The sequence below is a fragment of the Corvus moneduloides genome, chromosome 4 (genome assembly GCF_009650955.1).
Source record: "Corvus moneduloides isolate bCorMon1 chromosome 4, bCorMon1.pri, whole genome shotgun sequence".
NCBI lineage: Eukaryota > Metazoa > Chordata > Aves > Passeriformes > Corvidae > Corvus > Corvus moneduloides.
The window spans coordinates 21774940-21801027 of record NC_045479.1 but is presented as its reverse complement, the minus strand read 5'-3'; the positions used below and the strand labels follow the sequence as shown (position 1 = coordinate 21801027).

The following is a 26088-nucleotide window of genomic DNA, read 5'->3' as shown; positions in this document are numbered from 1 at the left end:
TGCAGTGCAATCAGTTTAACTCTTCTACCAAGCAACACACACAATCAGACATCAGTGGTCCCTAGCATTAATCCACTTACTCCTTCTTCACAGGTGAGATGAAACACACAGTCCTTGCACTACCTTGGAGAATTCTAGGAAGGGAATTAAGGTAGTGTGTGTTGCTGTTTATGTACTGTTGAGGCCGACAGCAGGTCTGCAGGCTTCACAGACCTTAATTTGGACATGGTTAACTTCTATTCGTGAGAAAAGCCCATGAGAAGAAAAGCAGTTAGTTTTTATCCATGAGAATATAGTATAAACAGAAGCATGAAAGTTAAACAATAGGAGGAGAGGAACAGCAACGTATCTGCACCTGTCATTTTTCTGAATGCTTGAACGCTTATGCCGTAGGTAGCCAATGAATATATGTTTTAGTTAGTAGTAGCCAGTAAGTATATTGTAGTAGCTTAGCAGCCAATGAATTTGTAACACAAATGACAACATACAATAAGTGTATAAAAGAGGCTGCTTTGTTTAATAAACGGCTTTTTGCACTTTATCTGAGGCACTGTCCATGTGTGACGTGACCGCCCCAAGAGCGACAAGGTACTAGGCTGTATCTCCCCAGAGGCATTTTGCCATGTCTGTGTATTCACGTGTCCAGTATGATAATAGAATTAAATCAAGTAGTATCTTGCCATCAGCCTTGCCAGCCTCATATGGGGAAGAATTTTGAGTTATACAATCTCTGAATTTATGAAAAATATTACTTTATTTCTGAGTATTAAGATCAAACTGTTCACTTTTGGTTTTATAATTTTATATCAAATGGGTCCTGGAATTGTCACATTATTATTTGCAGCAGAGAGTTGGGATATGCAGATATACCAAATACATTATGATACCCCTGAGAATAGTGAGCAGTATTAGTAACTAAACATGACTTGTCCACCTGTATGAACCCTGAGGAGATAAATCCAGAAAATATCTTGGACTTTGTAACTTGTAACAAAACATAGATAATTTCTGTAGTAAATTAATGCATTTGAACTAGTTGTACATTTCAGATGAAGAAGCCAGCTAGTTGTTTAATTCCTGACAGGATTTCCTTACTCCTTTTACATAGCAGCAGAAATATTTACTACAGTAGTGGAGTTACTGGCATTTAAAGCCAAGGCTACGTAAACGCTGGGCTGGTCTCGTTAGCTGCTGCAACTTCCAGTCTGAGGCAGTGAGGTGACATTTTCTTTCAGTCCCTTTCTCAAACTATGCTGTTCCTTCTAAATACTGTATAGAAACAGTTGAACTTTTCTGATGGATGTACCTGCAATTGTTCAGATGTACAAAATGGTATCTTTTTCTAAAAGATAAAAACAACCCTTTTAATTTTGGCAAAGCAGCGTTTATGACCCATTGATTTATGTCCATAGCATAGCTAATGATACATTTAATTTTTTTCCATATTTTGAAATTTTGATGAAGGTTGTTCTGAGATTTACTTCCATATCTTGCTACCTTTTCTGGTAATTATTTGAAGGTAGCAGAATTCAGTGACAAGGATAGGAAGCGATGAGTAACATCTGTGTCAGCTGGATAAGCACCAAGTGAGGAGTTATGATTCCCAGTGAAGTCTTTGGCTAGATTTGCATTGTAATTGTGTATCTGATGATAACACAGGTTGTGTTTTTCTTTTTACCTTAGAGTGTCTACACAATACACTCTTGCTGTCCAGTAATAGGATACAATAGAATCACAACCAAATGAGTCTTAGTTTTCCTAGCTTGAGCATCAGCAGAAATAAGGCAACTTCAGTTCCATGCCTTCTAACCTTGGTGGGGAAAGATAACTCAGAATTCTCTTGCATGCCTAATTGGAACATGGCTCTGTTCTTTATGTCCTCTATTGTTGCATCCATTGTTTTCAGGCTTTTCAAATATCTTATTTAATTTTAATAACTATTTGCTGGAGCATTCAAGTTTCAAGGTATCAGTGGCCAAACCCCAGAGTGTGTTTTGGGACATTTTTCAGGCTCAGATTTATCCATAACCTTTGCTAATGGTAAAAATAATAAATTACACAATTTTTGTAGGAGATAGTCTGGAAGAGAATGCAAGATATTCTATCCAAATGATGATAAAAATCAAGATAATGATTTATATACTTAACAGGAGGTATGTATACCTGTATAACTCAAAAATGTAAATTAGAATTGAGGTTTTGATTTCTACAGCTGTTTTTTTCATGAACTCAGTTTAGAGGACTGCTCATCATTCCTGTAAATGTGAAACAATGAAGAACAAGCAATGAACAGATCTTTGTAGCAGGGAGATAGTTTTGAGTTGGTAGGTGAAAAATGTGGTTGTTAGGGAGAACTTCTAAACAATAACTGCATGATTTCCCTTTTATAAACCACCAGGCTGGTTTTTGTTTCATAAAACCAAAGGGACTCTGTGCACTGGAAAAATCATTAAATAGCAAACATGCCCCTGTACTTAGCACTGGTGAGGCCACACATTGAATCCTGTGCTCAGTTCTGGACATTGAGGTGCTGGATCATATTCAGAGAAGGGCTGTGAAGCTGAGGAAGGGTCTGGAGCATAAGTCCTGTGAGGAGCAGCTGAGGGAGCTGGGGGCTTTACCCTGGAGAAATGGAGGCTCAGGGGGAGACCTTATTGCTGTCTACATCTGCCTGAAAGGAGGGTGCAGCCAGGTGAGGGTCGTCCTCTTCTCACAGGCAACCAGTGACAGGATGAAATGAATTGACTTCAAGTTGTGCCACTGGAGATTTTGTTGAATATTAGGAAAAATGACTTAATGGAAAAGGTGGTCAAGCACTGGAATAGGCTGTTTGGGGAAATGGTGACACCACAATTCCTTGAATATTCAAAAAACGTGGATATGGACATGGTTTAATGATGAACACGTTGGTGCTGGATTAACAGTTGGACTCAATGACCTTAGAGGTTTTTTTCAACCTTACAATTCTATAATTCTGTGATTTAATACATGCAAGTAGAAAGTTATATCGGAGAAATACTTTAGTACAAGATACATATCATCACTACAAAGGAATTTCTTGCTATTTATGATGCTGTGGATAACTCTCACTGTCTTTTGCTTTGCTTCAATTTGATTTTGTTTGAATATTTTTGAGCAGTAGTTTAGGGTGAAGGGGTTTTACCAGCTTTCGAGAATTTGTAGTCTGGGTGTATATACTTCTAGCTTTATTAAAATTAGGTGAAAATGTGTCTCCTTTGAAAACACATCTGCTGCATCCCTATTTGCTCCTTTGAAATTTGGTAGCAATAATGTACTGAGAAGTGATGGTAGAATGTGTTGCTTTGGTTGTGGACCCTGGTTTCCCGTAACTTCCCTGGTTTATACTTCAGCTCATTTTTGATGCTTACTTGAGCAAAGAAAATACCGATTTCTTATTTCTGGTTTACAGCTTTTTAGTTGAAGGTGTTGAATTGAACCTTTTTACTTTTTTCAAAATTCCCTTGAGTCTATTTAAGCCAAAATACTTTCCAGAATTTGACCCACATGTGTATTGAACATTTCTATCCTGAACTTATTTCTCAGCAAGCACGTAATACTATGTTGCTGAGTAAAACCCATCTGTTCCTCACATGTGAATCAGCTGGGGCTACTGTTTGGCACGAAATGCTTGCCAAAATGCTGTCATTTGACTGTGGAGGAAGTGGGAATAGAAAAATTATTTCATCTTGCATACATTTCTAAAATATATTTAACTGTATATTAATTGTCATTGAATTAAATCCTCATGTTCTTGACTGTCTTCCCAGACTGGAGACTGGCAGGCAGCCCTATGAGAACGAAGAAACACATGCTTATCTTTTAGTGTGGTTTTAAAATTAGTAGGACCTGTAGCTCGTAGAACTTCAGTGTTTGTCTGAGTTTACTGTGCACTTAGGCATGGCCTGGAAGGGCCAAGTCTGCCTAAAACATGGCCATATTTGAAACGCGTCCCTGCCTCACAACGCCGACGTTCAAGGGAAATGCAGCTTCGAGCATGTTCTGACAGGAGCGCTGTGTTTCCTTGTCGTGCAGATGGGAAGCCGGTGTCGCTGTCCCCACTGGAGTCCCAGCCCCACAGCCCTCGGTACACGGCGTCGAGCCAGCGGGAGCGCGAGAGCCTGGAAGTGCGCATGCGGGAGGTGGAGGAGGAGAACCGCGTGCTGCGCAAGCAGCTCAGCCTGGCGCAGAGCCGAGGCCCCGCGCACCACCGCGGCAACCACTCCAAAACCTACTCCATGGAAGAGGGCACGGGCGACAGCGAGAGCCTGCGGGCCGGCATCGTGGCGGGGAACAGCTCCGAGTGCGGCCAGCAGCCAGCGGTGGAAAAGTGTGAGGTAAAGAAACAAAAGGAACCTGCCAGAAACAAAGCGTGGTAGATTTGATCCTATAAGGACATTGCACATCCCTGTCTCCTTCCTCCTGAAACCTTTTTCTCCAAAACCAGCCTCTTAAAGGTCTACTGCATGTAACATTGCAGATAAGTTTTTATTATTCTTTTTAAAAAAACCTTTAACACATTTAATCCTCGGAATATCTTCTGAATTATTGTTTCATCACACCTTTTTGTCTTTTTCATTCTTGTGTCCCCAAACCTGGACACAAGCCTTGACAAATCAAAGCCTTGTTTCTAGCTGACTTCACTGCAGCTCTGCTGATAAAGACCTGTGGCAAACTGACCCCGTGTGTTATAAATAATAATGTCTCCAGAGTGCTTAGAAAGGCTTATTTCTTTGTTTCTGTGCCTATATTGGAACAGTTCAGGGTTTATGATTAATTAAATTGTGGCTCATGGAGCCAGCCAGTGCTTTTGACTCACTTTCAGGAGTGTATCTAGATGTTACTGTGGGAGCAGGTGTTTCGTGCGAGCCGTGCACAAGCGGTGGGCTTGGCTGCAGGGAACGGGAGATCTGCTTCTAAGTTTTGATGCGGTTGGTTTGGTTTGGTTTTCCCCATTTTATGTCAGTACTTTTGTGGATGTCATCCAGATACTGTCAGATGTCTGAATGATGACAGGTCCAAATATGGATAGATCGAAACCAGAAAGTCTTGCTTAAAGGCCTTGTGCCAATCCCAGCTGATAAAGTTATCAAAAATAACTTCCTCCATTTATTTCTACAAAGAGGGTAATACCCTATCACCTTTTATCTTGCTTTCTGCCACTTGGAAGATAAAAGTTGAAAGAAAATCAGTGGGAGAGTAAAAAGAAATCCTAATTATCTGTTCAGATAAACTCTATTCAATGGGAAAATATCAAATACAGTTTGAAAATGAATTACTGCTTTCCAGTTGGATATTTTTGTCCATCAGTGTAGAAAAAAGGAAGCAACATTATCATAAGGAGGGGGAAAAAGAGGTTTTTGTTTTTCATTTTCTCTCCTCCAGATAATGAGGGTCTGATTTTCCTCACTGTGAGATTTTTGGCATTTCTTTTAATCAGACCATCAATCAGCAAACCTCACTTTTCCCTTATTATTATATCAAGGAGTGATGAGCTGAATCTCCATTCTTGGTTGTTCAATGTACCAACCAATCTGGGACACAAAAATAGTAGCTTGAAGTAGGGATAGTTTAAGTGGCCTTACAGTTTATAACGTGTTTTGCCAATGAGTTTACTTGCTCAGTAGGGTTTAGCTCTCTGCTGGAGGCAATGCTTATATAAAATACAAAATCTCACATTATTTGTCATCCCCCTATCTCACTCACACTATTTTGAACTCAACTGCTTACTCTTTTCTTAAGGAATTCACTCAGTAATTCAGTTACAGCAATGGAAGTTAAAATTAAACTTCCCTATTATCAGATTTGCCAAGGGTCTCATCATTTATCCTATTAGTGTAGATTCTGGTCCTGTGTTTGTGTGAGGGGCATCTTGACGCCATTCACTCTGTGGTTTTTTTCAGCATTTCAGATGTGTAAACAAAATTTTTTAGCTTTTGACCCTGGGATAAATCACAGCAAGCGTCAACAAATTGGATAGTGAAAAACAAGGGCTCTTATAAAGAAGACTGTGGCTCTAGGGGAGACTAAGTATGCTAGGAATAGGTTGTTCATTTCCTTGAGTCTGTTCTTAGAGATTTACTGATGATAACATTTTAGAATCTAATTTGGGATGGTCTTTAATGGTGATTAAAATGTTTGAAAATGCAGTTACAAAGAAAGAACATTAAATCTCTGATAAAGCATAATCTGTGTGATAATAATTGTGATCTATATCAAATAGCTGTGGGTTTGTTGCATTCCAGCCACAGCTTCCTACTCTGTTGCATCACAGGAGAACTCTTCTGATACTGTAAAATGGACCAGCATTATACTGCAAGAAAAAATCAGCCACCCAAGACAAGGGGCTTCTCCCGGGAGGGAGCAGATGCCTGTCATGACTTCCCAGTGGTAGACAATTCTAACACAAACCTTGGAAATAAAAGTAAGCGTAGTCCTTATGCAAATGTCAGCATCAACAACAGGCTTCAGAAGGAGAGTATAATGGCAGTGAAAGCTAACAAAATTATATGCCTCTTTCTTACAGTGTTATCCCAGTATCTTTCCAGCTTGTGCCTCCATAAACTGAGCATTTACTTGAATTAAGTGTGCATTTATAAATATTTTTGAAAGAGATTATACATTAGGAAATGGATAATTAGCAGTGTAGCATTTAGTGGCTTAGCAAAATACTTAGCATTTGAAGCATTTTTAGAGGCATATTTGTATTGTTACTGTTCCTCAACAGTGTTGTTCAATAGGGTTAAGTGTGTAGTTCTCCACAGCCATCTAGAACAGGCCCTCACCAACTTCAGCAGTGTAACACATGTGAAGCAGATGTTATCTGCCACTGGAAAAAAAAAACAAACCTGGAAACAAACACAAACATTTTGTTACATACTTGTAATATCTCTTAATCACGTTCAATGATTATTTATGATGGATTAAATATCTACAGTGGAAAGCCTACTGGAAAATTATTGAAGTATGAAATGTCTTACCAAAGATTATTTTTAGCTATAAGGACTAATACGAGTTTTTAAAATTCATTATTTCATGATTCCAAAAAGTAGCCCAAGGAGGAAAAGTTATTACGTATGCTCATCTAGGCACTGTTTATTCCTCATCGGTATGGGATCTAATGCCCAGCTCTTTGTGTGGTTTTGGATATTTTCTTCGCATTCATATCATCCCAGAACATGAAATACTGCTTTTAGAAACAGTTTGTCCTGGTCTGTAGTGGCTGAAGTAAGGGTTTCTGAACTGTGTTAGCATGCACCTAGTATGACTTAAACTCCCTTTCCTACAGAAGCTTAGCTTCCCTGAGTGCCTTGAAGCACCTAGGCCTGAGTGCTTCCTAAACTATTTACAATTAAAAATAGTTCAGTTTGTGTCCCTGATCCTCAGCCTGTAGGGAGAATGATGTGATGAACTTCCACAGTGTTTTGATTACCTGTTCATATCTCCGTGTATAAACAGAGGAAGAATTCCTTGACTCTGGAAAGCAGGTGTATCGTCATTTCATTTGTTACTGCAATGAGTCACGTTATCCAAAAGCACCTCCAGTGAATGACCTGAGTCCAGACTCTTGCAGCAAGTGGTGAACACGTCCATCACTCAGTTTAAAGAAAGCACTGTAGGAGGATGGACACTTTGAATGCAGTCAGTTTGGTCCTGCAGTGACTTCTGAATATGCATGCTAGAGCGTGACTAGAATTATCTAAAAGTATCATGAAATGCCAACAGTAAAGGGGCAAGTGTAGCATGCAGAGCCTTGGTGTGAGAAGTTTGGAGGGACATGATGAGCAAACAGGCAGGCTGACTCTCGTTTTGGAAGTTGGAGCATTCTTTGGTTATGTGGCTTCAGTCCTTGGTGTTAGCTGCAGTCACTGAGTCAGGAGGTTGTGTGAATCACAGTGGCCAGTTCTGGTGGGATGGGGGATACCGTCTTCCAGCCATCTGCAGATGGGAAAAAGGAGTTTGAGAGAGGTGACAGTTTTCAAAATCTGAGAGGTGATGCTTACAGTAGTATGCTCAGGAGGGTGCAAGTTCTATCAAGTGCTTCTTCCAGCCATTATTGCCATATCTTGCCAGAATCTGGGTACAGCCAGCTGCTCTCAATCCAAACATGCATTTGGAACAAGCATGGAGAAAACTGGAAACAATATTTTTCCCCTTAGGATACAAACATCTGCAGACAGTTCAGGTTGATTACTTCATTTTGGTTTATCTGTTTTTCCACTAACTTTGTAACAGTTAAACAATGAGAGAGAGGAAAGTGAATCAGAGAAAGGAGAGGAATAGGCTGAGTCTTGCAGCATGCTGCAGGCAAAAACTTGGAAAGAAAAGGTCTAGATTTCTGTTCTCTTTGCAGATTATTGCTCTTTTGTTTAACTGATTGCAGGCAGGAGTAGAAGTGATACGTAATATCAAACACCACAGAGAGGCTGAGCAGAAGGTACATGGATGCCTGTGTCTCTGAGCTGGAAAAGAACATTCAGAAGAGTAGCAAGTCCTGCTCTCACTGTGTCCTGGCTCAGGCAGCATCCAATGCAACAGCAGCTACTAGAAGACAGCGAGGAATGCATGCTTTCAATTCTGAAACAAACTGATTTAGTAAAAGGAGAACAGATGTGGGCAGGCACTTGACAGAATAAACTCTGATTTGGGGGCAGTTGGAAGGTAGAGAGAGCTGCTTTGAGGCGAGCTTTTCTGGCAAGTGTAGGTAGTATAAAACAATGTTGACAGTATATGACAGTGCTGTTCTGGGAAAAACCCTAAAATGTTTCTCTCTGGTCTAGTGCCTTCAGGTGAAATGTTTAAAGCAAGGGTGAAACTGTTCTCAGTTAATTTGATTTTAATTGGCACTGAGGGGAACCATCATAGGTCTTCCAAAAGCCTTCTAAGGACCAGGTGACAATCAGAGAGGAGGCAGTATGTGCAGGATCAGGAATCAGTGCACCCACAGCAACCCATGCCAATGAGTACAGTGCAAATTCCTGCTGCAATAAAAGTCATTAATAAGCAACCTCTGTTCTCCCCTCTTATCACAAGAGAGAAACACAATCAATTTTTGCTAAGTGTTGAGCTCAGCTCCCATTGACTTTAACATAAATTTAAAGTGCTAATACCTCACAGAGCTGCTGCCAAAATGCACTGCAATATCTTTTCTTTCTCACACCTCTCTGGACAGATAGCTTTCTTATTAATTCAAGTCCTCTTAAAACATCAGATCTTAAATATGCCTGAGCTTGTGAAGCAGTCTACGGCTGGAGGCAGCTGTGATGTTCATGTGGACGTTCTACAGTGGCACAGCCACTTGGCAGTTTTATGATTCAAATTGTGCCCTGTACCAGGCGATCTTAATGGATGGGGCTGGGGACTCTTCAGATGTGCCCAGCACATCCCACTTCTTGTGCAAGTGTGCTTCTGTTACAAGCCAGGCTTTGGGAATCTATGTGACTATGTGAGGAGGCAGAATTCCTCATTTGTTCTCAGCATAGTGGGCATTCTGTGGAAAATGAGAGCCGTGTGTGTGAGAAACCAGCTAACCAAGCTTCAAATGGAAGCCAAATGAGGCTTCCCTGCAGTTTCACAGCTGTGTCCCCAATGGCAGCTTTGTGCAGACAGCATGGTGAACTCTGCTTCATTTTTGTGACCACTAAGAAACAGAAGATTACAGAACCTGGAGTCAGAACTTGCTAGGATTATTTTTTTTTGTCCCTGGGGAATAGAAATGGCTAATTTTAAAAGCAGAGCAGAGTAACGTAATAGCATTTTTCAGATTAGTACTTACTGCCTAAATAATGACTCGTAGCGCCTTTTCAATTTTCCCTTTCCTCCTGAAGAGATGAGGAAATCTCTGACTCATGTTAAAAGGGAGGTAAAAAGGCGCAGAGTAAGTGATAATTTACCAGTGTCATGAGGTCGAGAGAATGTGTTTGTGGGGGTTGCATTTAACTTCACATTAACCCTGCCCAGTACAGCCCATACTGGTAGTCACAGGCAGAGAGAGGTGGCCTCTTGCCTTCACAGCCTGTTTCCCATCACATCACTGGGATGCATCCAGCCCTGGCAAACAAGTTGTCACAGACCATCTCTGTAGTGGCTGTGCATAAGACAGAAATAATACAAAATTTCTGAGATCATACTTGCTTTTAATTATCAGACATAATGTTAAACTTTAGTTCAGAAGATGAAAAATGTCTGCATGTTTGCATACTCAGAATTTTGTGTGCCACTTACTTGGGGAGGGTGTCTGTACCTACATGCACACGTATGTCTTAGCTAATAAATGCAATTCTGTTCAAACATCTGATGTAATGTAGGGATAGTGATGACTTTGGAATGATGATGGTGCTATAACTCAATTAAGATGTTTTTAACAAACTGCCTCAAGCAGGCTGCAAACAGCTGCAAAACACCCACTCAAATCTCTTAACAATTGCAGCACTAAACAACACCGGTGTCAGTGTTTGCTCTCCTTAAGGAGGGACGAACACAGGAGCAGGCTTTAATTTTTGTTCTTTTTGTTCCTTTTCTCCCACAGACTATCCACGTTGCCATTGTCTGTGCAGGGTACAATGCCAGTCGGGATGTTGTCACACTTGTCAAGTCTGTCTTATTTCACAGGTAAAGGTCGCTTTCTTTTCTTGTATATTGTATATCTGATTATGACAAAGTGAGCTTTTTCCAGGTTTACTCTCTTACTTCAAACGAAACTCAGATTCTCTTCCCTGGTTCCTTTTTCTTTTTAAGGAATGAAGCATTTAATTTATGACCATCACAAATAGATTCAACTGTGTGAAGATTTCTACAATGAATTAGAGTGATCAGAGATCCACCTGCTACCCCTGTTGCATTGTGGGAATAGGGACAGTATCTGTCTTCACTGTAAAGCATCTGAACACTCCTGAATGCTGTAAAATACTGATAATAACAGCATTGTATTAATTTATCCTATTTCTGGTATCAGTTTATAGCACAGGTGTAGATGATAAGTTCACACTGGTTGCTTGAATATCCCAGCTTCCAATTTTGACATTTGTTTTTGAAGTAAATCTGCTGTTATAGTCAGTGTATACTATTTCATTAAATTCAGATGATTTATTCTGGCTTTGGAATGGCTGCTTATAGCCCCTCAGAAGGTTTTGCAACCTGGTTTTAGCACTGTTAGCTCCCAGAGTTGAGAGGCATAAATGTACAATGAAAACAAAATAACCAATTCCCTTAATAGACAGCAGCTCTAGAAAAAGAGAATTCACATTAAGCTATGTGTGGGTGTATGTGTATATCCCTTGTCCAGTTTAGAAATCTCAGAGATGCTTTCCAATAATGTTGCAGAAAGTGGATTAAAATTAAGGAAGTGATCAGTCTGTTTGACTCAGGACAAATAGACTAATAAAATATGCTTACAGTACAAACAGTTTGCTAAAGAGGTAGTTTCAATATGCTGCTTTATTTGAAAGACAGTTTTGTGCAAGGGTGAATGACTCTTGTTCATGTCATGTGGTAGTATCTTCTTGCATCTAGCATGAGTGGGGCATTCCAGTCCCACACTTTGCTCCTTATGTTTGCCTCCAGTCTCCTGCTGGAAGCTGTAGTAGCCACTCCCTGACAATGGTTTTAGTACACCATTTTATCATTTTTGGTAAGCTTCATAAAATACTGTAAATACTCACCTTGTCCAATATGAAAAAAGACTCAGTAAGTACTGTTTAATCAAAATATGAGAGCAACTTCCATTATCAACACACAGTCTTTGCAAGTCTTTTGAGAGGTAGCATGTTCATGTTAGATGAGGGGTAGGACCAGAAGAACAATGCTAAAGTAAACATAACAAAAGCAAAAAACCAGTAAAAATCCATGTCATTCTCCATGCAGAATTTTTCTGAATGTTAAATTTCTTTTAAATGTAAAACTGTATCTATTTCTGATAAGAAGTTTGAATTATTCAGTGTAAACTTTATATTGCAAGGATGTGGGGAAGTTTTGTCCATTTTAATTGTTTTTAAGGGATTTAATGGAAAATTGCACTTCTGTGGTGACACAAGTTATCCTAGTGGTTAGCTTCTCCCTGTTTTTCTATCCTAATACTTGCATCCATTTTGAGAAGACTTTAATCTCTCTGTTTCCAAATGTTCTGAAAATAATAGGAATCTCACAGCTCAAAGGTTTAAACAGCCTCTCTCTTTGTTCCTTAATGAAGTGTCCCTGTTTTACATAAGCCACTCATCTGAATTATTAGCAAATTTATAAACAATTCTGCCATATAACTAAATTATTAAATAATAATTAAAATATTAAACCAAAACAAAGGTAATTAATATTGGTATTTCTAAGTCTGATGTATTCTGCCTCTGTCAAGAACATATTTGTTGTTTGGCCTGCACCTACTGTTCATCTCAAAGGATTTGTCGAGTTCAGCAGAGGTGGTCAAGATAAAGTCCAGTATGCTAATGAAACGTTAGTACATTCAAGATAACCTATCTCCCTTGTTTGCTCAGAACATACTTAAAGACAAATCTAAGTCCATTCCTGCCTAGAGCTAGCTTTTCTCCCTAGGCATTAAATTGTTGGCTACAAAAAGAAGATATTCTCAAAAAAAAGACAGAGCTTCTTACAGACCTTTCTTATCTTCTAGAAAACACAGGCTTCTTAAGCATCTCTTGATGCTATGGCTACGTGGCCATGCTTCAGTAGCACTCCTTTCTTGGATCTTTATCTTTGGAATGGCAGTTGTGTAGAAGGATGCAGAATAAGCAAAAATAAACAACGAACTCTGCTGAATATTGATTTAGAACTAAGTTTCCTTGCATTGGTTGCCATGTGCAAACATTGTTGTCTTGGAGATTAGTATGCACTTCAGGAATGGTGATGATTGGAAAGAAGGCTTCTTTTAGTTGCTAGGATCTATTTAATTGTAGGAATCAAGGATGGAGACAGGTCATGATACTGCATTAGGAGGATTGAGTTGGGAGAGTTGGAAGTGGTTGATTCAGGTAGTGAATGCTTCTTGACGTCAGCATCTAGTTTACCTCTGCCTTGAGGGTCATCACTGAAAACAGGCATGGAGATGTCTCTTCTCCTAACCCATAATATGCACCAGGGAGTGCATTCTAGCTGGCATTGTCCAATAAGCCAAGCAGAACAGACATTTGAAAGGACCATATGCTTCCAGTGGAGAAGTTTGCTTAACAAGAAGTTTGCTGTCCTAATCTCTTAAATTAGGCTACTGGTCCTTTATTTGTAGGATCACCACATTCAATCTCAAATATAGTTTTCCAAGAACAGAAAAAATATGCTGCCAAACATATTGTCATAGAGATTTTGTTTTTCCTTCAACACACCCTGAATCCAATCTACTGATTAAACAACTGAGCCCTCAAAGCAACCAGGTTTAATGTCCTCACCTGTCCTCCTGCACTTCACTTGGTGTTTGTTTTAAGACGCTGATTTCAATTAACCTGTCTGGAATTCGTGGATGTGTCATGTCCTTCTTTTACCATTTCTATATAGGATAGTAATTAAGGCATGTTTTAGCATGCATTTAGATACAAAACTACATACCTAAATTCCCTACTCGTGTAGGAAATCCCTACTTCTCTAATAGAAAAGCTCTGAGAAAAGGAGGCCATGCCAGTCTAATCCCAAGGAGCATTAACATATTTGTTATACCCCCAACTTTGAGCTAGAGTGCTAGCTAGAGACACAAAACAGCAGGAGTGCTGGGTCATTAAGGATAAAAGCTACAGGATTTTCTATAGGTGGAGTGTGCTGTCTCTTCTCTCTTGCATGAATGTACAGCAAATCCTGCATATTGAACATTTCAGCTCTTCACAGGCCAGAACCATCAAGTTTCAGATTCAAGTCATACCATATATATTATGAGACTTAGGCAAGCTACTTGTGCAGACCATTTGAGAAACTATACCTATCTTCAGGTTCCAGAGAGTGGGAAAAAGGGAGGAAAGGGGTAGTATGATTGATTCCGTATAAGAACACCATAGTTCAGAAATGTGTTTCATTCCCAGTGATAAAGGAGCTTGATTCCAGTTTTGTCTTTGAAAAACGTATGCTCCAGCCACAAAATCCAGCAGCTTTTAACACCCAGTTTGACATAACTGACAGTCTGTTCTCAGGAGGAGACTCAGCAGAGCTGGGATAGTGCAGGGTTTGCAGTCTGATAAATATGCATTGGCAGTGCTGCACAGAGGGAGGCTTGTAGAATGAATACTCAGTCCTACTCTGCAACTTTCCCGCTTTCCTTTCTTGCACATCCAGCTCCCAATTATGACGGATTTTATAAAGCCATTGCAGGGAAGAAAAATTATCACTGAGCTGGTTTAGCGCAAGCCAATCTCATATCACCGTGTCCTAAGAGCAGCCTAACTTAAGTTTTTTCCAAACCAAAAGACCAAACACTAAAAATTAATTATAGTGGGTTGAAGGCAGAATGAAGTGCAAATGCTTTTGGAAACAGTGCTTGTAGTAGTATGCTAAAAAGCACCTGCATTTCTTTTTCAAAATTGAAGCAGTTTCCTGTGGCTGATAACTTTCCTTGAATCTTTTGCGACTATTGGTCCAAGTTACATTGGTGATTTTCAATGTTTTACTCCATTTCTGAAAATTGTAAACCTTAGATTGCCACTGAAATAACCCACAATTATAGTTTCATATTGAAAAGATAGTTTCTCTCTCTGCTCAGGTAAATCTTGAGTAAGAGCTAAAATGGTATTTAGTATACTCTTATCTTTTCCAAAGACGTGCTAAACACTATGTTTCATTTGGAAACTAAGAAAAATACAAAATTACACAATTATAGCATATTTCTGGCAGTTAGGTTAGCCTGACAATCTGTAAAAAATTAACTTCTTTTTTGTGCCAGCAAATACTGGGTTGTTTTTTGTGTCCTTTTTTTTCCTCTGCTATGTCAGTCCCTCTTTTTCAGAGGAGTCATTGCATTTACTTCTTTAGCTGTACTTTACAACAATAGTGGCATAGTAATGTGGGAGTTTGTAAGGAATGTAAAAAAGCCAGACAACTTGACAAATGCTTTTTATTATTAAATTGCCTCTTTGCTTTAAGAAGGCTGCTTGTAACCTTAAAGTTAAGCATATGTCTGAGCATTTTAAGAACAGGATATGAAGCTGTGTTACAGAATGCTGTATGAATAATGAACTCTTTTTTTTTTTTTTCTTAGAACAAGTAGAATAAGGCAAAAGAAATGAAAATCTAAATTAAATTAAAAGGATGACATGTAATTTCCAAGTAAGAGTCACAAGTCAACACTGGCTGGTAATTAAAGCTTATATAATCTAATGGCTATATTCCATGGAGACCACTTTGCCTTAATGGAGTTAATTTGAGAATTCAAAACCTCTTTCAGTGTTTCCAACTTTTCTAATGTGTCAGTCTGTTTTGTGGGAGATTATTCTGGCAAAAACTATAAAGCATGACCTGGTTTCTCTGATCCATATAAATGCATCAATACTACACACTTCTTTTTGTTTTCTCTAACAATAGTGGCATAACGGAGAAAGCAATGTTTAAAAAAAATCTGTCCATGAAATCTCTTAGTACTTCCCAAAGAACTTCGGTAAGTTAACACAAAGCAAGAAGATCCATGAGTGATGCAGAAAGTGTCTATTTAAGATCTCTCCAATAGTTTGAGGAGTGTTTGCATCAATACTTGGTGTCAAGGGGTATAAAAATCCTTGAAGATTTTCACATTAAAATTTTTCGCATATGAGAGAAGGATTGTCATATGGGCATTAGGAAAAAAAGTTTCCCAAACTGCCTTTTATAATTCCTGTTTGAAGTTCTTGTAACCATTTGTTACAGATATAAAAGGTATTACCTTGTTGTGCTTCCCTTAATAAACTGTAGGTTTTGGAAATAAACCCCTGGGCTACTGACCTTTTTATATTCTTAGAAAATAAAATTCCTCTGTTGCAGACAGAGAACTGTGTAACCAAGCAGCCAAGCAGCTGCCTTTTGAATTACTAACAATTGAGCTATGGAATAGTACAGAAGGGAGGAGTGAGTCTTGGTTCACTACTCCCTTTTTCAATTGTAGATTTTTGTATTTAACTCTGGCGTGGCTATTCGAAAAGAAAGGGTCACAGATGCGTGAGCAAGCAGATCATAAATCTGATGAAGAATAAGAAGTTTTGAAATGCAAGAATAAGACATCATGATAAGAAAAAATGTAGAGAAATGGGTACCTTGGAATAGACTTCTAAAGTCATGGCCTGACTTTTAAAATTATTGACTTCTTTTCATTCTACTAACTTTATAGGCCCTCAGCAGTTCTGAAAATGAGGGCATTCATTCAAACTCCTATATTTAGGTCTGAGAGCCTGTATTTAAGCATCCATGCTTGAAAATCTTGTCTAGAATCTCCCTTTGTTCACTTTTGAGGAAAGTAATTTAGGAAAATAAATGTGTGCTCTTTACATATGGTTTACTTTGTCAGATAGTGTTCTGATCTTAAGATAAGTGGAAATAAGTTAGTATATGAAGATACGCAGTTTTCTGAATAGAGTACTTAAAACCTCAAGTTTCCACTTGATGGGAAATAGCCATATTTTGAAACTACATTTTACCACATTAAGACATTAGTGCATCAGCATTTTCCATGTAGCAGAAACTGAAAAGTTGTAGTTGGTAGAAATTAAAATGTTCAAAATCATTGAAGTAAATAAGATTAAGTATTTCTGGACCTTGGGAGAAATTCTATGGCTGTTTCAATAGCTGCTTCTGTAGCGAAGAATCTGGAAAACTGGGGCTCAGGGTTCTGAAACCTGGGACACTAGAAACCTTTATTTCCAAACAGACTAATTCACATGAATACTGGGAGTTTTCCAAAACCTGTTGGTTTTGTGGGAGAAGTTTATCACAATTGCCATATATTGACCCATGTTGTTCTATAGTTGCATATACTGTCACCGTTACAGTGTAGGGATTTCTATCTGTACAAGATACAACCAGCCTCTACTATGTCTGTTTGTTTACTTCTCTTGATGTGCCCAGTGGAAAATGAGCAAAATGTCCAAGTTTAATGAAGTTCAGCTTTCAGTGGAATCCTTCACAATATCCTGATTGTCACTCCTGATTCTTAGAGCCAGTGATTCAATCATGTTGTCAGATAATTATGGCATCCCTTTCACATATTTCTTGAGAACGATTTCTTGTCTTGCATAATCTCTTCTGCATCTTTTATAATGAATGTTGGTTGATCTTTAAGCTTCCAAAGTTGTTTCATAAACACTTTGAAGCAATCCATATCTTCTAGGCTTCGCATATTGCAGACAGCAGAAGAGGTGAAAGATGTCATCTGTGCATCTGTGTGTATGCTAGTACAGTTACCTTCAGAAGGTCTTCCAGCTTTGAGTCTGTGCACTGTTGGCTTCTAGCACCGTGCTAAACCTCACATTTCACGGAACTGAAATCTCGTCTGGAGTAAAATTTTCTGTGGCTGATGCACATTTAGTTGTAGATGTCATCAGGTCACTATACTGTTTTGGGGATGTATTTTTGTAAGTGATAATCTTCTGCTTTGCCTCTGAAACACACTTTCCTTCCAGCTGAATCTTTACCATGAGGCTAACAACTTGAAAGAGATTTCTGTGTGGGAGTACAGCTATCCTTTTTTCTTTCTCCCAGTAGGAGATGAACTAAAGTAAATGTCACTCACTTGTTCCCATTTAAGTTTCATACACTCAGGGTCATTCAGATAAGTATAAACTGCTACTGAACATCTGAGTGTCTTTGTGTCAGATTTTTTCTTTTCAACTAGTGCGTTTCATCTTGAAATATTTTATATCAATTCCATTTAACTAAATGATCATTTCAAAGAAGACTGAGCTTTCTTTTTTTTTAACTGTTTTTTTGCTCTTCTTATTCTACTTTAGAATATAAGATAAATAACCCTGGAATAAAAAAGGGAAGGAAATTACTGAAGAGCACCTGCTGGGAAATAGTCCTACCAGAATCCAGGCTCAGCCCCTGCTTAGCAGAGGGACCTATGTGGGATGTGTATGTTGACATTAAACATCTATTTGTCTTGAGATACTGCTTTGCCTGTACCCAAAGCCACTGGTGTTGTACTTTGTTTCTCTTGGCCTTGTCTCTGCTAATGAGATGTATTTCCTGATCACCGCTATTTCCTGATTTTTTCTTGGCAAGGTGCCTGGTTACTGCGGAATCTGCATGAGCCAGGATGTCCTCTTCTACTCTCCTGCTGGGCTGGTGAAGCAGATGTAATTGCTGTGTTCCCTTTAGCTTGGTAATGGGACACTCAGCAGCTGGCAGCTTACGACTTTCCCTCTCCCCTCCTCCCTCCAGGACAAGCTGGAGATTGAAAGACCTTTGTCTTTTGAAAAGCACGTTGTGGCTTAGTGTTTTGGATATTGTTAAATGCAGATCAGCTGTGGGTTTATTCTGCCATCATGGTTATCTCATATCTAAGGCCTCTACCCAGCCCTTTCCTGCTTTTCCTGTAAGCACATAACATGATCCACAGTGTCCTTGAAGCCAGTACAGCAGCTTCAGTGGCAACCCCAGGTGCTGGGTTGGATCTTAGGTGCAGTATTTCTGACACTGCAAAATCCAGTCATACATTGCTTCTCACAACAATCTCCTCTTTCTGCTGAGGGGTCTGTTACAATAATGTGAACCATTACATGTATTTTTACATTTTCCTGTGGACTTTGTTCAGTGGGAAGCAGTATTACTCATCAAAGCAAGAAGAGAAACATTAAAGAGGAAGGCACACATTGTTCATTAATGTAGAAAATGGAGGAAAAAAACCCTTCATTTTTTGGGTTAAGCCCAAAAATGTGATGGAGGTATATTGGCCTGAACTAACATAGTTTTCCTCACTTCTCATTCACACCGAAGAATGTAGTAGCATCAGTTATCTTCTGCTTTAATCAACATCTGAAACTAAATACTTCTCTTGTTAGATGAAAAATACCAATTAGCAAGTACACCCATTCCATAGAAATTAGAATCCACTGTTCTGCTCTAGGGATCAAAGAGAGGTTGAGCCAATCCTAGTCTAAACCATTTGTCTTCTAGTGGCTTTTGCAAAGTCTGTCCTTCTCTGCTGACAGGGAAAGTTGCTGAGCTAGGGATAAACATGGAAGACTACAATTTTTGACTGACTTCCACTGGCAGGTTTTTGTCCTCCTATCAGAAGTTAAGATCATATCTTGTTGCTTACTATGCCTCAAAAATAAGGGAATTAAATGAGGTATTTATGAAGTCCAAGTTCACATTAATACAGAAAATCCATTCAGTTTGTCAGAGCTTGCCACTTTTACTGATACTGGCTTTACCCATCTTATTTGAAGCTTTTCAATTAGCCTAAGTCCTGTAACTACAGAGGTGAATCCAGATCTGGTGTTTTGAAGTAAAATGTTTCCTTTCCTCTTGCCTTTCTGTAACCATTCCTGCTCTTAGGAAAAAGGATCTGGTGAGATTTGCAGTCTCCATTCTATTCACTATGGCAGTGAATGGCTAGAAGGCACTCACCTGAAACATCTGGGTTTGAGCTCCTATGGGACAGCTGTTGATTCCCCATGTTTGCTTTGAAGAAAAGTTCTATGTAAACTCAAGGGTCCCAGAATTTAACCTCATTCAAAAAGAACTGTGGAAGGTTATTTTTTAACCTTCCGTTGCACCCTCATTTCTCCACAGACACTGTTCTTACCACAAAGATAAATTACCAGGTTCACCTAGAAACTGAAAGCAATCACTTCCAGAGCTCAGGTCCCCAAAGGGAGATTAACTTGGCCTTTTTTTTAAGGAGCTGGTGCAAGGGACAAGACTCTCAGCTGTTACAAATAATCACATTCCACTGAAGTCAAAGGGTCTGTATGTTTATAACCACCCAGAAACTGATTGAATATTTCTGCTATTGTCATGTGTGTTCAAATTGTGTCTCAGTATTTTGGCTACAGAGCAGGACTCCGCCAGACATGCTGTACACTCAAAACTTGATGTCTTAGGTAAAGCTTTGTAAATTCTAATGTTGTCCTTTAAGAACAGGAATTGGAAACCTTTGAACTAATGCGTTTCTCTCCCTTCTCATATCAGGCGAAACCCACTCCACTTCCACCTCATTGCAGATGCGATTGCCAAACAGATCCTGGCAACTCTGTTCCAGACATGGATGGTCCCTGCTGTGCGCATAAACTTCTATGATGCAGATGAGCTCAAGGTAAAGACACACAGACACAGGTGTCAGTCATGTACTTCTGGTTTGATGTCATGCTTTGTTACTTATCTCCCTTGGCTGGTGACTTGCAGGGGAACTACTACCTGAAATACTCTCCCTGATGACAATTGATTCTATCTGACATGATTGTAGCCCCAATTGCACTTAACTAGAAGATGCTAAATGGCTAAAATCAGCACCGTTTCTCTGCTAATGGAATATGTTGTTTAGCAGCTTAGAATTTTACCTGCTCTCAAGAGGATTCTGGCTGTCCATCTGGTCCCATTATGTTTTTCTAAGGGTACTTCTTCCTAGTAGCAATGGTGGAATCTAAAGTGTCTTATTCATCAAGCCCAAATCTGTTCTGGAAACACTCAACTGCCCTGCATTCCTTAAGCACAGGTGTGTGACACCCTAAGTACACATGCTGTGATGAGCTACCAGTAGTACAATAGCTACCTTTGTTGTCTGAATGCCCTTCCAAAAGGAATGAATATGAAAAGAGTTCAAAGGGGGAAAAAAAATCACTTACTCAAAATAATTGTCTTTTCATAGTTAAAAAGTTTAATTCAGAACATGGAACCACAGCATTGATTTTGAGCTGTATTTTTTTTACCTGTGGAGGTAGAATGAAGTATTCAGATTTCATCATTTGGAGTTCGTGGCAGTAATTTGTATGACTTATCAGACTGTTCTGAACAGCACCTGAAACAAGAAAAAAAACAAAACGTAGCAAATTGCAGTACTAAGGGGTAAATTCAAAGCACACCACGTTGTGAAATATTGAATACAAAAAGCTTTAGAAAGAGATGGGAAAGGGGAAAAAGTGATTCTTGAGAAAAATACTTTGTTTCTGGTTTTATTTTTTATTGGTTCTTCTACATGAAGCCATAAGCCAATATTAACCTAATTAGCCAGAGATCTTCCTTCTGTTCTTTACAGCTTCATAGCAAGGAGGAGGTTTGTTCTTACAAATCTCGTATGTGCTTTTCTGCAAATTGTAGGGTTTTTAATTAGCTTCTCAGCTGGGGAAGACAGACCTCTTAGTGTTTTCCTTCTGGTCATTTGGGTATGGTCCAATCTAGTTAAGTAAATAATAACCAAGAGAGCTTACTTCAGTGATCCTGAAATTTCTGATTTATAGGCAAAGCACTGAGCAGATATGAGGCTACAGACCAAACTTGTTTTCTCCATCTCTCTTCACTCAGCCTTAATTTTTGTATGACTGGTGACCTAAATCCACACTAGACTATCTATAGTATGTAACCCATAGGCTTTGGATTGAGGAGCACTTTCTAACTGGATGCACGTATAATAGGCATAAATAGGCCTTCCCAGGTTTGCCACTCTTGTTCAGAGCTCATCATGCTGCATACCAAGCAATTTCCCTGATTTCAGTGGCCAAAAAACCACAGTATATAGTACTGAGCATAGGGGAATGTGACAGACACTGCCAAAGGAGAGCAAGGAGTTATAAATATAAACAGAGTTTTTAAAGGCCAGGAATGATGCTGGCTCATATCCAGATCATTCTGTGGGTTTTAGCAAAGACAACAGAGGAGCTGTTTACAGGCAGCTGTAGGAGCTCATCTCATTTGTTTCTTGTGTAGCCCCTAGAGAGGATTTAATGATTGGTTTGGGTTCGTGTATTTCACCTGCACTCTTGGGAGCTATATTATGCTGCCTGGTGTTAAGAAAACATAGAGCTGATGCTGAATGTTTACTAGAAAGTCTGTCTTTCTCCGAAGTGATCTGTGGATTCACTGTTACAGTATACTCTATGTTTCAGTTAAATGACCCTCCATAGTTCTTTTTTAAACCTGTAATCAATACCAATTCCTGACTTGTAAAAGGGTTTAGACTGAGCAATTGCATGAGAACTTTCTTCTTAGCTTTCATTCACCAATGTTCAGTTGTTTTGGAGCACATTTTGGCTGCTACAGAAAACTTTCCATTTCATGTTTGGTTTTTTCATGTCTGTTTTTTTCCCACTGGGTATGTATGAGCTTCCAGCATCTTCCTTCTCATGCAGCAGGAGCTGACATGTCAGAATAAGCCCTTAAGTCCTGGGCAAAGTCCTGCTTCTGCTCCTGTTCTGCTCAAACACTGGAAGGAGCACATAATATTAGATCCTCCATAAATAGTATGGATGCTTTTTTATTTTCAAGTAGCTATTTAGAATTCAGACAACAGTTTCCACTAGCATATTAATTTTTTAAAAGGCAGAATTTGGAGACTAAAATATTTGGTATTTGGCAATGTTTCTTAACATATCCTGCAGCTCTTAAAATACATGCTGTTAACTTAGAGTTTGAGCAATCAGTGTCCTGAAGGAAGGCATAGAAAATTAGGCTTGGCTGTGGCTGTTGTTTTCTCTCAGGTTTTAGAGGAAAACTGGACACTTCATTGCAAGAAAGAGAAGACAAGGTACCATGGATTATATCAGAATTTCTAAGGCCAGCAAACCAACATATCTACTTTGCTGCTGTGAATTAAGCATGCCAGATGGTCCTTTTAAAATTTAGAGAGGACTTATTTTTCCTTTTGCAAGGTGACACAGCTGTTCACATTCCTGTTGCACCACAAAGAGCCTAGATTCATTCTCTTCCTAGAAGCAGCCAAACTACCAGCAGCCTGCTTGGAAGAGGGATGGAGCACAGGAAAGAATGGCCAGGGAAAGGTGTATTTTTGCTTGAGGCACATGATAGGGGATGGGACAGGAGAGGAGGATACTTGACTGTGGAGCTGAGCCAAGATAACGGCATTTCCAGGAAAAGGAGCTGGCACAGTTGAGATGGCAGCTTGCTGGATGTATTTCTTTAAACCAGTTAGTTTGATGACTTTAACAGCCAGTTCTACTAAGATGCTTGTAACCTTCCCCAGCATAACTTGGCCTGTCTCCTCACTGCCTTGGCAATAACCACGAGGGAGATAGATGGGTGCTTAAAAGCTCTCCCTCAACTTACAAGCTGTTCAGATTGTGAACTCTGTCCCGTTAACTAAACTTGCTACATGCAGTTAGGAATCAGCAATAAGCATCCTTGAAGTGTGGGCTGCTGATAATGGTGCCAGTAATTGAACTGTTCTACAGCTACATACTTCATTCTTGCTCTGCTCAGTATGGCTCACACATAACTCTTCCAAATTTACGTGGCCGCATATGGCCATGACTGCAAACTGGAAAGTTACTTGGCAATGTAAATTCGCTTTATATGATCACTTTAGTCATGTTAGTCAGCTTTGGTCCTAATGCAGTAGATATATTTGTTACAGCAATGCATCCCACAAAATAACTGAAAATTGTCTTCTTTGAACATTAAATGAAAGAAAAAAAACTAGCTGTGAAACATTCATCCATTACAGCTGTGACTTGCAAATATCAGGCTGCAAGATATTGTGGTTTTTTCAGTTCAGTCTCATGTGAAGAAACTCCAGAGCAAACTATTCAAGATGTGCAGCTTGGGCACTTGGCTTCTACCCTTCATTGTTTAACATGGAATCTCGTGTCAGTTCAGTCACAGGGAAATACAGGCATTAAACCCATTGTGATCTGCACTGTCCCAGAGCAGAAGGAACAGCTGATAAGGCTGTACTGTATGTGATGGGTGGAATACAGATGAGGTGAGTTTATTTTCCCAGATGTTGCCTGATGCACTGATGACAACATCAGGTGAGCTGAGGAAGGTAGAATGTAGAATGAGCAGTTGCCTGGTCTGCTGTAAATGGCCCAGATAACGCAGTCTCTTCATCACTGATAGAGCAGAAAAGCCATCTCCTTTAAGTCGTTTAGCCCACCTGTGCTGCAATTGATTTATGAACTTGAAGGGATGGTGAATAGGTTTTTTTAGGAGATGAACATTTTACCTGAAAGTGAAATGTGAAAAACTCTATTTTTTGCTGGAATATGGACAGTGTTCCAGCTTTTACTGTTCCCAGAAACAATAGACCAGTGCTGTGTTAGGTGATTTCATGTCAGAAATGTTGAAGTCTGCACACTCAGTCAAAATCAGTGGTCTGATCCAGAGAGAGCAACCAAACTGGGGTAATGCATGGCATAAAAATCACCTATCTTTGGGCATTTACTGAAGTATGAGATGAGTTACTTCTTAGCCACTTTCATCTGAACTTTGAAAACAGTTCACTAGGTCAGATATTTACATCATTTGGACAGACATCACAAAATTCTCTTGAGTTAGAAGGGACCCACAAGGATCATCGAGTCCAACCCTTAAGTGAAGGGCCCATAGAGAGATTGAACCCACAACCTTGGTGTTATTAGCACCATGGTCTAACCAACTGAGCTAATGGGCAAGGGCTGTGAGATTTAAGCAGAAAAATAAAGTTTAATTCTTTAATTATGAATGTCGTGTAGCTGGCTCTCAGGGCTGTGCCTATGTGCACCCCCAATGCACTTAAACCCCCACAGTGGTCCAGGAACTCCCAGGTTTGTTGTCTGCAGAGATGAGATAAAGGGCTGGTTTGAGACAGCAGCCTAAGTTGAAACCAGGTGATTGATGGAACCGCTGGCCATCTGCACAAGAAGTATTTGACAGCTTGTTACAGGAGCGGTCCCAGTGGGAATTTCAGACAGTTCTTGAGATTTCCCAGGCAGACCCTGCTGTGCCTAGACCAGTTTGTATGCTTAAGCGTGTCGATTAACATCCTGGGCAAAGAATCTGGCTGTCCCAGATATTCACAGACAGTTCCTGCTGCAAAGTTAATCAATTGTGCAAGAGTAAGACAGTCAATACAAACAGTTCCTGCATGTGTAGAAATGATCACATAGGACAGTCTTCTGTACATACTTAACATAGTTAGGAAATGTTTTGTATATAGGCTAAGGTAATCTGTAGTGATGCATTATGCTTGTCTTGTGGTGGTCAGGTAGGACCACAGGCCAGCTGGGTTACAAAAATTGTACAGAAACATGTTTTAGAGAGTCTCACCCAATCCAACTAAGATGACCCCGTAAGAGCTCTTGCAATGGAGACTCCCTTTACCATCTAGAGAGCAGCCAAGTGTCCTGTCTGGCACATTGTATTGTCCATGCAGAAATGTTTCTAAATCAAAATCCCAATAATGTTAGCTGTTTTCAAGTATGCTCAATTTCTAAGTGTCTTGGCCAAAAGCAGCTCAAATGCCACGAAATCTCTGGATGCCAGCAGAAGCCCTTCCAATGAATGATAGCAGTGATAGGGCTGTATGTACTGTACATTGCCAGATACCAATTTTGGAACCATGATCAAACAAATACTTGTAACAGAATAGCAGATACCACCTGCTGAGCATGGGAGAGAAGGATTCTGATTGGCAGTGGGGGAGATGTGAGAGTGTATTTGATGAACAGATTATTAGCTTGGTGTTTTTCACATCAGCTTAAGAGGGTGACAATGATAACAGTGTCAATAAAGCCTTGAACAATAAAATTGGTCAGCATTCTCCTGCCTTCCACCATCTTCCTAGTCAAGAAGTTCCACTGGATGTTGCAGCCATCCATAACAATTTATTTCACAGTAATAGTGACTGATCCCTAAATTATCATGGATTGTATTTGCATTGCACTGCATGCAGATTATATATTGTTAAGGGCAGTGCAGGATTGTTTATCTGTTAAGTAGTTCACTGCATGGCTCAGAGGCAAACACAGAGTTATAAGGCAGAAGTACACTACTTTCCTTCGTTTCTTTTCCACTTCACATGCAAGATCTAATTGCTATTAATGCAATACAGAATGAGAAACCCAGCATCTGTTTATGTTTACATTCATTTACGTAGCAGTAATATTAAATTAAAGTGTTTCTGTGGCATTGAGGATTTGATCTAAAACTGGCACGTGTTATGGGGAGCTTGCAGTGTTCCTGCATGTC

General features: G+C 39.5%; 1 protein-coding gene across 3 annotated transcripts in view; it reads left to right on the top strand.

Annotated features, from left to right (window-relative positions):
- Window positions 1-26088, top strand: part of LARGE1 (LARGE xylosyl- and glucuronyltransferase 1) — a 274450-nt gene that overhangs the window by 127170 nt on the left and 121192 nt on the right. For all 3 annotated transcript variants that reach the window (XM_032105181.1, XM_032105182.1, XM_032105183.1), the window contains 3 exons: window positions 4054-4355; window positions 10547-10629; window positions 20101-20224. In XM_032105181.1, coding sequence (XP_031961072.1) covers window positions 4054-4355; window positions 10547-10629; window positions 20101-20224 — 509 coding nt within the window. The remainder of the gene's footprint in view (window positions 1-4053; window positions 4356-10546; window positions 10630-20100; window positions 20225-26088) is intronic.